At 38.7% G+C, this 12,229-nt stretch overlaps 1 protein-coding gene across 2 annotated transcripts in view; it reads left to right on the top strand.

Moving 5' to 3' along the window:
- Positions 1 to 12,229, top strand: part of unc5ca (unc-5 netrin receptor Ca) — a 183,950-nt gene that overhangs the window by 109,268 nt on the left and 62,453 nt on the right. For both annotated transcript variants that reach the window (XM_067405889.1, XM_067405888.1), the window contains exon 5: positions 10,543 to 10,723. In XM_067405889.1, coding sequence (XP_067261990.1) covers positions 10,543 to 10,723 — 181 coding nt within the window. The remainder of the gene's footprint in view (positions 1 to 10,542; positions 10,724 to 12,229) is intronic.

Raw genomic sequence — 12,229 nt, 5'->3', positions numbered from 1 at the left:
GAGACAGGTTTGTGAGGGATTGACAGCGAGGACGTCAACTTGCATTTTCCATCCTTAAGAAATGTGTTTAATATTTTCTCTGATGTACTATGACTTACTCTATAAGGTGCATGACAGTATCATACATTTTATATATACCCAAGGCAGAAGTTTTAGCTGAGGTGGATTATTTCTGTCATTGCACTTTCCATCAGTGCTTCTTCAGTGCTCTACATGAAGACATCCACAGCATTGCTGAATAAAGCGGTTCAGGTGTGTGAGATTACAGTAGTGGTTCACACGCCGATCATCAGCGCCATCGCTGAATACGCTGCATAATTCACGATAGCCCACTTAGCACACATGTAGAGCACTTCAGCGGCGTTGGTGAGTTCTCACAGGCCTCTGCTGGGAGCTCAGCCTCATGTACCTTCACTGAAGCCTATATATTACAGCCGCCCACTTCATTTCCCCTATGGTGCGTTCCTTGATTGCGAGGGCTCAATGACGCTTGCTTGAATTCACAATGAGACCGTGTGCAATCTTCAGTGCTCATAAAAGGACGCAGGTTTCCTTTCTGAAGATCTGTGGGTTTAAAAAGGTTTGGGAGGCTTCGGAATTCGAGCTGTTATTGTGCTCTTGGGCCTCACACCTGGAGTTCTGCTGAGAAGAACTTCAGCAAATATTTGAATGAGCTTTCTGTAGTATTGCTGGCAGTGTGTGAGAGTGTGTTTATGCAGCATAAAACAACCTCAGATTTCTCAGATTTCAAATACCTACATTCCAAAGTTGTGCAAAATTCAGAATTGAAGAATTGGCTCCCTTTTAATTCATGAGCGTGAGCTTGAACTGAATTGGCCGTGACACACAGGAGAATATTTGAAATTTGAAATACAATGACAGAAAGAGGAATTGCTTACTGAATCTCTTAATTTATTACATCTGATGAATGTCTGTCTATCTATCAGTTTGTTGTTCTATCTATCGTTCTATAGACCATTTGGGAGCAGACGTCACATTTACATTGTGGGCACATTTTGGAGGCAGAAAATCACAGGCGAGATCCATGGAGTAAGAGAAAAAATGTCTTGTGCTTTTGGATTTCAGAATGTAGAAAAAGATGGTCTTCATTTTTACAGAATACCATTGTTGATGCCCTTTGAAGCTAAATGCAAACATTTATGTTTGCAAGCCATTGATTAAACAAACAGGCTGGACTGATGAAACCTGCAATGATTAGCCTACTAAGGCATGAAATTGATGTAAACAATATATCTACATAGTATTCACATATGCGGTTAATAGAGAGCATAATGTATTAGCACTAGTTCACAGCATGAAATAATATTTAAACCTATAACATTATCTCACAATTGTGACTTATTTCTCGCAATTGTGAGTTTATATCACAGTTCCGAGGACGAAAAAGTCAGAATTGCAGTATATAAACTCAAAATTCTGAGTAAAACACCCAACTGGTCAATTGTTCAATCATTCTATATATCGGTCTATCAAATTGGCCATGACACAAAGGAGAGAATTTAAAATTTGAAATGGAAGGACAGAAAGAGCAATTGCTTACTGAATTGCTTTAAGGTGCCATCGAATTGAAAATTGAATTTACCTCGGCATAGTTGAATAACAAGAGTTCAGTACATGGAAATGACATACACTGAGTCTCAAACACCATTGTTTCCTCCTGTACGCCCCCAATATTTGCATATGCCAGCCCATGTTCAAGGCATTAGACAAGGGCAGCCAGTATTAACATCTGGATGTGCACAGCTGAATCATCAGACTAGGTAAGCAAGCAAGAACAATAGCGAAAAATGGCAGATGGAGCAATAATAACTGACATGATAACATGATAACATGATATTTTTAGTGATATTTGTGAATTGTCTTTCTAAATGTTTCGTTAATGTACTGTTAAATGTGGTTAAAGTTACCATCGTTTCTTACTGTATTTACAGAGACAAGAGCCGTCGTTATTTTCATTTTTAAACACTTGCAGTCTGTATAATTCATAAACACAACTTCATTCTTTATAAATCTCTCCAACAGTGTAGAATTAGCCGTTAGCCACAGAGCATAGCCTCAAACTCATTCAGAATCAAATGTAAACATCCAAATAAATACTAGGGATAGACCGATATGCATTTTTCAGGGCCGATGCCGATACCGATTATTACAGATCAAGGAGACCGATAACCGATATTTTGAACCGATATGTGTCTACTGTAAAAATGAAAATTAATGTCAAAATTAAGAATAAAAAGGCCTCTGACAAAGACTCTCTTTAAATTATTTTAACACATCTTTAATTCTGAGAACTGTTCATAATAACAACATTAATATTAATAATAACAACAAACATAAAAAGTCCTGGGAGCATCCATCCACAGCATTCTATAAACAAAGTAAAACTTAAAGCAAATTTAAACAGCAACAAATGAACAAATAATGGAAAATAAATGTAATCTCTCTGAAGTTTTATAAAGTAAATTAAAATGGGTAACAATTAGTAGTATACAGGACAGCGTCATCCAGAAACGTGCAATGTGAGATTGACAATTTACGTTATTAGCATAGGGTTATTAGTCAAATGAGAGAGCGCGGCCGCGGAGATAACTAAATCAGGAATAGGGAACTCGCGTCGCGTCAGAGCTCGCGCTTGATGCCCTTTCAGCTCTTCAAAATTGCATAATGGTAATTCTGAATCTGTATGATAAATTATTTTGCAATCATGTTAGAATAAAGAAATATTTTTTTCAAATATGCGCAATTTTTTGACTAAGAGCCCTTACGGAACGGACGCTGTTCAGTGAAGCTATGTGAACAACACACAAAAAAAAAAAAACGCAGCAGACGTGAGTGAAATAATCTATTCACAATATAACGTTAAGTTGGCCGAATGGTGAGAGAAGTAGGTTTTAGTTTCACTATCTCAGCACTGATGTGATGATCCGTTAAAGCATATCACTGCAATGACGGACATTGACCGGGAATTCACAGTATAATAACTGAACGGGGCTCGTCATCATAAATCGATTATATTTAGGTGTTTTGCAACTTCAGTGTAGTGATTTATTGCAACTTCAGGAACATTTATTGCATTTTTACCTTCGAGATATGATCACTGAAGCAGCTCCTGTGCTTTCGGTGTGAGAGCGGAACATTTTCCAGCCGCGCCAGCCGTATTGATTGGCCAGGCTCGTGACTCCCAACAAATCAGACGGACGATGGGCGGGGCTTAGTCTAGGCCACAGAGCGGTGCGCTCTGACTGAGGTGGCTGGATCAGTGCCAGATCGCGCATTTCAAAATAAAATGGTTTTATCGGCAAATCGGTTTTGAAAATGGCCGATGCCGATAACAATAAAAATGCTTAATATCGGCGCCGATAATCGTCCATGCCGATAATCGGTCGACCCCTAAAAAATACGGTACTTACGCGATTAGACATGCTGCATGACGAACACTTTGTAAAGATCCATTTTGAGGGTTATATTAGCTGTGTGAACTTTGTTTATGCTGTGATAGAGTCGAGAGCTCGAGAGGGGGCAGAGAGCGCGAGCAATTAAAGGGGCCGCAGCCTGAATTGGCGCATTTCTAATTATGCCTCAAAATAGGCAGATAAAAATATTTATTAAAAAAAAAAAATCTATGGGGTATTTTGAGCTGAAACTTCACAGACACATTCAGGGGACACCTTAGACTTATATTACATATTGTCAAAAAACGTTCGATGACACCTTTAATTTATTGTTATCTAATGAATATCCATCCAGCCATCCAGCCATCTATCTATCACCCTGATAGGGGGTCCCCCTGTGGTGAAACTCAAGTTTTTAATGTTGTTTATATGTCTATGTGATGTTTTTAATATACCTTAAGACAAACCATGTGCAAATTCATAAGTCAACACTATTGCTGAGTATTTTCTCCTTAAAACTTCAGTGAAAAAAGCAAAGCAAAAGGCTAATCATATTAATTACCATTATGTGTCAGATATTGTAAAGAGCGATACCATTGTGCAGCGTTTACCTCAGTAAGTTGAGCGAGTGCATCTCTGAGCTGGCGTGAGTGAGTGGAGGTGAGGCTAATTAGCATATTCATAGATTCACATATATTAAACAAGGCAAGGGTGTAGAGTTACATTCAAGCTATTTTAAGGCATGAAGAATTTTTTTTCACAGGAAAAAACATTTAAATATGTCATTTTGATAATCAAAGAGGAGTTTTAAGGGATAAAATTATTGACTACAGGGGGACTTTAAGTTTATATATTTCATCATATTTAATACATTTCCTTTTGTGGACCAGGGTGGAAGAACCCGTCATTTGCCAGAATGCATTGCCTGTGTTGAATTACAGTTCATTAAATTCTCTATGAGACTCGGTAAAACAGTAAAACTACAAAGGCGTCACTCATTACTTCCTAATGATGCCATTAATGTTGTTTAGACCTTCACACACCCACATTTACACATTTGCTAGTTTCCAAACCTTCAGATCAATATATTCTGTCCTAAATAATACTTCTCCTTGATGGCACTAGTGTTTATTCGTAAAAATCAAATATCCATCACCTACTGTATACACACGGATGCATAAATACACACATCTATTCTGGAATGAAGAAAAAGCAATTATCTGAGAGATATTTAAATATTTCACAAAACTTTCTGATTGGTTTTGCTTTCAGACTCTGTGTGTGTGTGTTTGTGTGTGTTTAGTTGTTGATTCTGCGTTTGCCTGGCGGGCACAGGAACTCTGTTCTGGCGGTAAACACCAACAGGAGAAAATGAGCAGGTGCGTGAAGAGCGCCTCTCTGCCTCTTTCATCCTGATCAGCAGACGAGTCCCTGCAGAGAGAAATCAGCCCGTCCAGAAACAGCCGTGATTGGGCCCAATGTGAGCTTCACAGAGACACGGCAGTGAGAGATAAGGACGAAATGTCAGTCACGCTCAAACCCGGGCTGGGAGAGTGCAGTAGAAACAGACAATTTACACACGTGTCAGGTCATCTACTCATCAAAAGCTTGGATGCACCTTTTATTCTGTGAGTTTTCTTATTTTACACATTTTAGCAAAGATATCAAAACTACATCCTTGCTTCTTTTGAGAGCAAAAGTGCCTGTGCAAAACAGTTTCCCACATTTGGTCTCTAGGTATGATTTAGGGCCCTCCTTCAATTTACAATAAGTCATTTTTGCCCATTTTTGTTGTCCATCTACAGAGCCCCTAAAGGGACATGGTGATGGAAAAATATGAGATGGGAGTAAAAATTATATGCCAGTGCTTTTTGCGTCCACTCGCAAATGTCTTGCATTCCCCAGAGAAACTTTGTTTTCACTCAAAAAACTTTTGAGTTCTTTGCAAGCGAACGCAAAATTTCCCAAGGGACTGCAAAGGTATTGAAAGCGAACGCAAAGTTACTTGAGGGAACGCCAAATTTTTGCGAGCGAACACAATGTTTCCTAGTGGAGTGCAAAACTTTTGCAAGAAAATGCGAAAGAATTGAAATATAGAGGAATCATTCATGTCTGGAACAAGTTATGCAATAAAGTTACATTTTAGGGTTAGAGGGTTTATTTGAGTCTATACCCTTAATTTTAAGCAGTAATAATATAGTGAAGCCAACACCAATGTGAAAGAACGCAAATGGTAGTAAGGGATTTGTGCTTAAGAGGAGATGCTTTTCCAACAGTACTGAAGTAGATTGCATAAGAGTTATTATATTATTTACTTAAACTAAAATTAAGGGCCAGATTTTTTAAACAGGTCAAATTAGCACGAGAGCGCAGTCCCATAAAAGTGCGGGTGGAGTGGAAAGTTCTGCAGGTGATTTACTGATGATGCGTTCCATTTTTGGATCATTTCCATAATGACCAACACAGTCTACCGAGAGCAGCGCAAACTAGCGTCTGATTTAAGACATGCTCTTTTTCTTAGCGTTAAATAATGGCACAAATACCAGTATATTGATTAGCGCAAACCTTAGTAAATCACCTTGCATGATTCATTTAAATACTCTCCTCCCATACATTTTTTGTCTGAAAGGGAAACTCTTACAAATGCATATGCATTAAGGTCAGCTGCAAAAATAACCCTGTCCACGCCTTTTCAGTGCAAATTTTTCACTGCATGTCTTTAGTAAATCCTGACAGTAGTTTTCTAACACCAGAAAAGGGTTTGCGCTGTTAATAAATCTGGCACTAAGAGTGTGTTCACATTTGGTAGGTTTGGTTCAATTAAAACAAACTCTGGTGCAATTGCTCTGTTAATGTGGTTTATTTGAATAAGTGTGAACGTTGTCATCCGAACCCTAATGTGCACCAAACAAGTGGACGAGACCCACATTTTCAGGGGATCTCTGTCCACTTCCAAATGAACTCTGGTGCAGTTCGACTGAAATATGAAGTCAACACTGACCAAAGACATCTAAACAAACCAAAAACAGGTTGTGATGTCACAAGATGTGCCCCTTAAAAGAACATAATTCTCAAGCATACCTGGTTCTTCTTAAAGGAACACTCCACTTTTTTTGAAAATAGGCTCATTTTCCAACTCCCCTAGAGTTAAACAGTTGAGTTTTACCGTTTTCGAATCCATTTAGCCGATCTCCGGTTCTGGCGTTACCACTTTTAGCATAGCTTAGCATAGTTCATTGAATCTGATTAGACCGTTAGCATCTCGCTCAAAAATGACCAAAGAGTTTTGATATTTAAAACTTGACTCTTCTGTAGTTAAATCGTGAACTAAGACCGACGGAAAATAAAAAGTTGTGATTTTCTAGGCTGATATGGCTAGGAACTATACTCTCATTCAGGCGTAATAATCAAGGAACTTTGCTGCCGTTCCATGGCTGCAGCAGTGCAATAATATTACGCAGCGCCCGTGAGCCCCTGCTTGCACAGGGAACGTGCCTTGCAACCATGGAGACGTTTGTGAGAGACGCTGCGTAATATCATTGCGCCTGCTGCAGCCATGATACGGCAGCAAAGTTCCTTGATTATTACGCCGGAATGAGAGTATAGTTCCTAGCCATATCAGCCTAGAAAATCGCAACTTTTCATTTTCTGTCTGTCTTAGTACACGATTTAACTACAGAAGAGTCAAGTTTTAAATAGGAAAAATATCAAAACTCTTTGGTCATTTTTAAGCGCAATGCTAACGGTCTAATCAGATTCAATGAACTATGCTAAGCTATGCTAAAAGTGGTACCGCCAGAACCGGAGATTGGCTGAATGGATTCGAAAACGGTAAAACTCAACTGTTTAACTCTAGGGGAGTTGGAAAATGAGCCTATTTTCAAAAAAAGTGGAGTGTTCCTTTAAAGGAGCTACAGTGCCCATTACAGTTCTGTCCAGGCGCAGGAACCGCTGTCTTCTTGCAGCAGATCTTTGTTTGTGCGTTAAGGCTGCCACACACTACGAGATAATCAGGCCGATTATCTTATCAGATTTTCCTGTGGTGTGAGGTGTGTTAAGAGTGATTGAATGTTGAATACTTACAATCAGTTTATGAGGACAAATGAGTACGCACTCTGTAGATTGGCACTTGAATGAAACGGTGACCAATCAGAAAGTGAGCTGACGGAAGACGGAACACGACTTCATCCAATCCTTTTTCTTTTCTTTCTACATCCACCATGCTGTCATTATCATGTGATCTTCCAGTATTAGTTGTGTCGCTTTACTGCCATTCACAAATCCTCTCCTGTAGCCTCGTGGGATAGTAAAGTGTCCATCGTATGCACACTTCAGAATCTCACCGGAAGTCGTGGGTCATCCAGGTACTTTTTGACTACTCTTTTATGAGTACTGTGAATTTTGACCTACTTCTTTTGTCACATACAATTTTTCAGCTACTATATAGCAAGGAAGTATGTGATTTTGGATACAGGCTCATATTGCCATTTCTTCTGGTCCATCATCAGCCATGTATGAACATGTGTGAACATACAACAAGAGTATTTAGCCCAGCACACAGCGTTGTTTTGTATATTCAGTAAGTTCAGCTGCAAAATATAAGCTGTTTGTTTGTGTGTGTGTGTGTGTGTGTGTGTGTGTGTGTGTGTGTGTGTGTGTGTGTGTGTGTGTGACATATCAGGACAAATTTGTAATAACATGGGTGTGAAATAGGTATTACAAGGAGAGGGTGACTTATGAGGACATTACCCCATGTCCCCATTTTTCAAAAGGCTTATAAATTATACAGAATGAGTTTTTTTGAGAAAGTAAAAATGTGCACAGTTTCCTGTGATGGGTAGGTTTAGGGGTAGGGGTAGTGTAGGGCGATAGAAAATGTGTGTGTGTGTGTGTGTTAGTTTGGTGTTAAAACTAATGTTCTCCTTACTTTTACTTATATTTGATTAGTGATATAGTGCAGAATATGAAATATTTGTCCTTCATTTTACATTCATCAACTTCCCTTTTTTTCTGTGTATTATTTCCACTACTTTTGGACCCAAATGTATATGTGCTCTCATGTGTTAACCTGTGCAGAATTGTGTTTATTCTGAGCTTGAATCAGGCAGACCGATGACAAATATTTGAAACGGGTGTTGTATACAACAATGCTCTCTAACAAGCACAGCTTGATGGCAATACAAGCATACTGAGTACAACTGTCACATACAAGAGTATGTTTGTGTGTGTGTGTGTGTGTGTGTGTGTGTGTGTGTGTGTGTGTGTGTGTGTGTGTGTGTGTGTGTGTGTGTGTGTGTGTGTGTGTGTAGAAGCCTGAACCCGTGGGATCGTGAAGGCACTCATTTTATGATGCTATTGTAGAAAGATGTATGTGCGTGTGTGTATTGAGGTGACAGTAGGACTGAATACAGTAATCTGGGGGTTTAGTTTGACAGATGGGATTTGGGTTACCTTTTCTAGATGTAATGAGATAAAATGCACAGGGAAGTGTGCATGCACGCACGCGTGATAACATGGGTGCCGCGTTTGTCACAGCTGGAGAGCGTGAGCAGCTGATTGGTTGATTTTTTCCCCCTGCTGAGCCAATGAGAGGGTGATATTTTTACCCTATTCCCTCCAGATGAGCTCTCAGCAGCCTCCAGGTACACCGCTGCGACACACATTTACACACGATCTCACACACAAACACACACGCCTGCGTCTCACTCGCCTGATTGACATACTGTGTTAATGCATCAGATGCGTATGCAAAGAGTTTGAAATGTGAAGGGTGCGTTCTTGTTGGGCAGCAGTGGTGATGACATCTCATCTTTGTATGTGGAGAAATGTGCATCTCTGTTGTAAAACCTAGTGAGCTGCCTATCTAGGCAGCATTTTAAGGCATCATTGACTTGGCTGTTCCAAACTGTAGGCATCATAATGATGCCGCCCAGTAAGAAACCTCATTTTGGCCAAATTCTAAGGCTGCACTGCATCCATCCTTTATAGATAGGAGCAATCCCAGAATCCACTGTGATAAACTCAGTGAGTCCAGATAATTTATAGTGTAAGCTTGTAAATATATATTTATATTATTTTTCTACTCCAATTTATTCTTGAAATATAATCATTTACACAGTAACTGTCATAACAAATTTATTTAAACATATATCTAATAATTAAGACATTACTATCAGGTAAAGTAAATATAATGAATAATATATATGCTTATTTAATATAAGCCAATATTATATAGTGCATATATTTAGTGAAATGCTCCCCTCTAAAGTTTATTTCTTTAGTGAACTAACATGCTGTGGACACTAAATGACTTGCCTGAGGTGAATGTAACGCCACGTGAGATTTTATTCTCTAGCTGTTTTATTGATGTCTTTCTGCGGTTGAAACACTGGTTGAGAGATTCCATGTAAACATATATATGCATAGATCATGTGTTCTTCTGCGCTTTTCCCCTTTTGTGGCAAACAGCGTTGCATTACCGTGCACACCCCCTTCTGGATTGGAGTGTGGATCACCTTTAACGGACTGTATTCGTCATCTGACTGCAGGCATCGAACCGCGATGAACACATGTACAGTTACACCCCTAATAAAAAATTATATATATATATATATATATATATATATATATATATATATATATATATATATATATATATATATATATATATATATATATATATATATATATATATAGTTTTTTTTTTTTTTGTTTGTTTTTTTTTTACTTTTCAAAATAAACCACCAGCCATTTCCTGTTTCTCCCTCCATGTTTCTTGAGATATTTAGCAGGCCTTTTTTGTGAATAAACACTGTCTCTAAAAAAATCTTTTGCCTGCTTGCAGTTTCCTTTTAATATCTCCACAATGTTCTTTTTCTAAAATGTGTGCTATCGTTTTACAAAATTGCTCCAGCTCTGAGTCAATGTTGCCCTGAGGAGTTAGCTTTGAAGCTAATTAAAACGTTTGATAATTTCAGAATCATAGGCTGGATGAATGCGTGTGCAGGGCAGGGATCGCATAAGGACGTCCTGATATTATGTGTCCCCGAGCAGCCCATCAGGTGTAGCCGTATGGATTTCACTAATGTCTTAATTGTAATTCCCCTCTCGTATTTCTATCTACGTGCAGGTGGAATGGCTGAAGAACGAAGAGATTATCGATCCTGCAGACGATCGAAACTTCTACATCACCATCGATCATAACCTGATCATCAAACAGGCACGACTTTCCGACACTGCTAACTACACATGCGTCGCTAAGAACATTGTTGCTAAGAGGCGTAGCACCACGGCTACAGTGATCGTCTATGGTGAGTATGGAGTTCATGCACAAATCTGGTTTAAATGTGCTGTGATGCACTGGAGGTTTCAACAGAGATTAAGGGCTCTATCATACACCCGGCACAATGTGGCGGTAGGCACGACACAAGTGTTTTTTGCTTGTTTTAAGCCAGACACATTTATCATTTTCACGCCCTGCGCCACGTTGTTTAAATGCATTTGCGCTTATTTGTGCGCCCATGGGTGTGTTGGTCTGAAAACGAGGTGTGTCCAGGTGCATTGTCGGCGTGTTGCTATTTTGAGGCAACTGAAATAGACCGCGCCATTGACCAACTGAATATTACGCCATATTTTTTTTTGTTATTTAAAGAGTGTGTTAATAATATGCACCTATAGGCACGCGTACACTTTGCTTATTACACACACAGTGATGCAGCAGCACACAAACATGCCAGATATTAAAAATAAAAGGATTAACTTTACTAAAAGATTATTATTGTGTGCATAAAGATAAAAATGCTTTGGTGGAATCCGGCTTTTCCCGTAGATGTTTTGCTTGCGCACTTTAACCTCGTGCATGAGCAGATCCGTTTACTCACAATTTCCGCCATGTAAATAGCAAATCCACCATGGTACGAGTGCAACTGGCTTTTAAAGGGAATGGGAGATGAGACTCTGATTGGTTTATTGCACGTTACACCCATTACTCATTAAGAGAATAGGGACAACCCTTTTAGACCATGCACCAGGCACACTGACCATTTTTCCCGTCCTTAAACTAGCAAAAGTGGATTTGGACACGCCCTAAGTGCACTTGTGCTGTGCGCTTAGACCATGCACTTAGATTGTTAAAATTGTTAAAAGTGTTCCGGGTCATTTAGTGAAGAACTACGAGCCTGATAGTAAGGTGAAGACTGAAAGAAACAAGCAATAGTCTACACCAATGTTTCCCAAACTGGGGTTCATGAGTTATGTAATAATTAATTAACATAAACTGTAAAATTAATGTAAAAATGAATTAATTTACATAAAGAAACATTAAATTGATTAATATTACAAAATTGGTTGAGCTTGCTGTTCAGTCTTCAAATTCTTGATCAGCATTTGCCTTAGCAGTGCAGTGCGCTTTCAGAAACACTCCACCTTCCCCACACTCAAAAAAATAACTTGTTGGTCTAACTTGATTCAATTATGACACCTATTTCCATACAGTTAAACTGATTTATTTGAATTTAAGCTAGGTTAAGCACAGTTAAAGCTTGTTGAGAACAACATAGATTTAATTCATGTATAGCCTACCCACAAGGTCTACACTTCAGCATAATGGTAACCTCATAAAAATCGACATAACATAAACTCTTATAAATGTCAAATAACTGAACATCAAACTTTAAAAGGTATTTCCCTTTCTTAAAAAACACATTAAACAGCACTTAATTTCAATATTTACTGTCCCGATCTAATCCTAAGCAAAGCATGGTGGGAACTAGAAATCCACTGCCCAGTTTCAATCAATACAACATAAATGATTTATG

The sequence above is a fragment of the Chanodichthys erythropterus genome, chromosome 13, assembly GCF_024489055.1.
Source record: "Chanodichthys erythropterus isolate Z2021 chromosome 13, ASM2448905v1, whole genome shotgun sequence".
NCBI classification, from domain to species: Eukaryota; Metazoa; Chordata; class Actinopteri; order Cypriniformes; family Xenocyprididae; genus Chanodichthys; species Chanodichthys erythropterus.
Note: the sequence above shows the minus strand (reverse complement) of the source record. Positions and strands in the feature narration are given on the sequence as shown.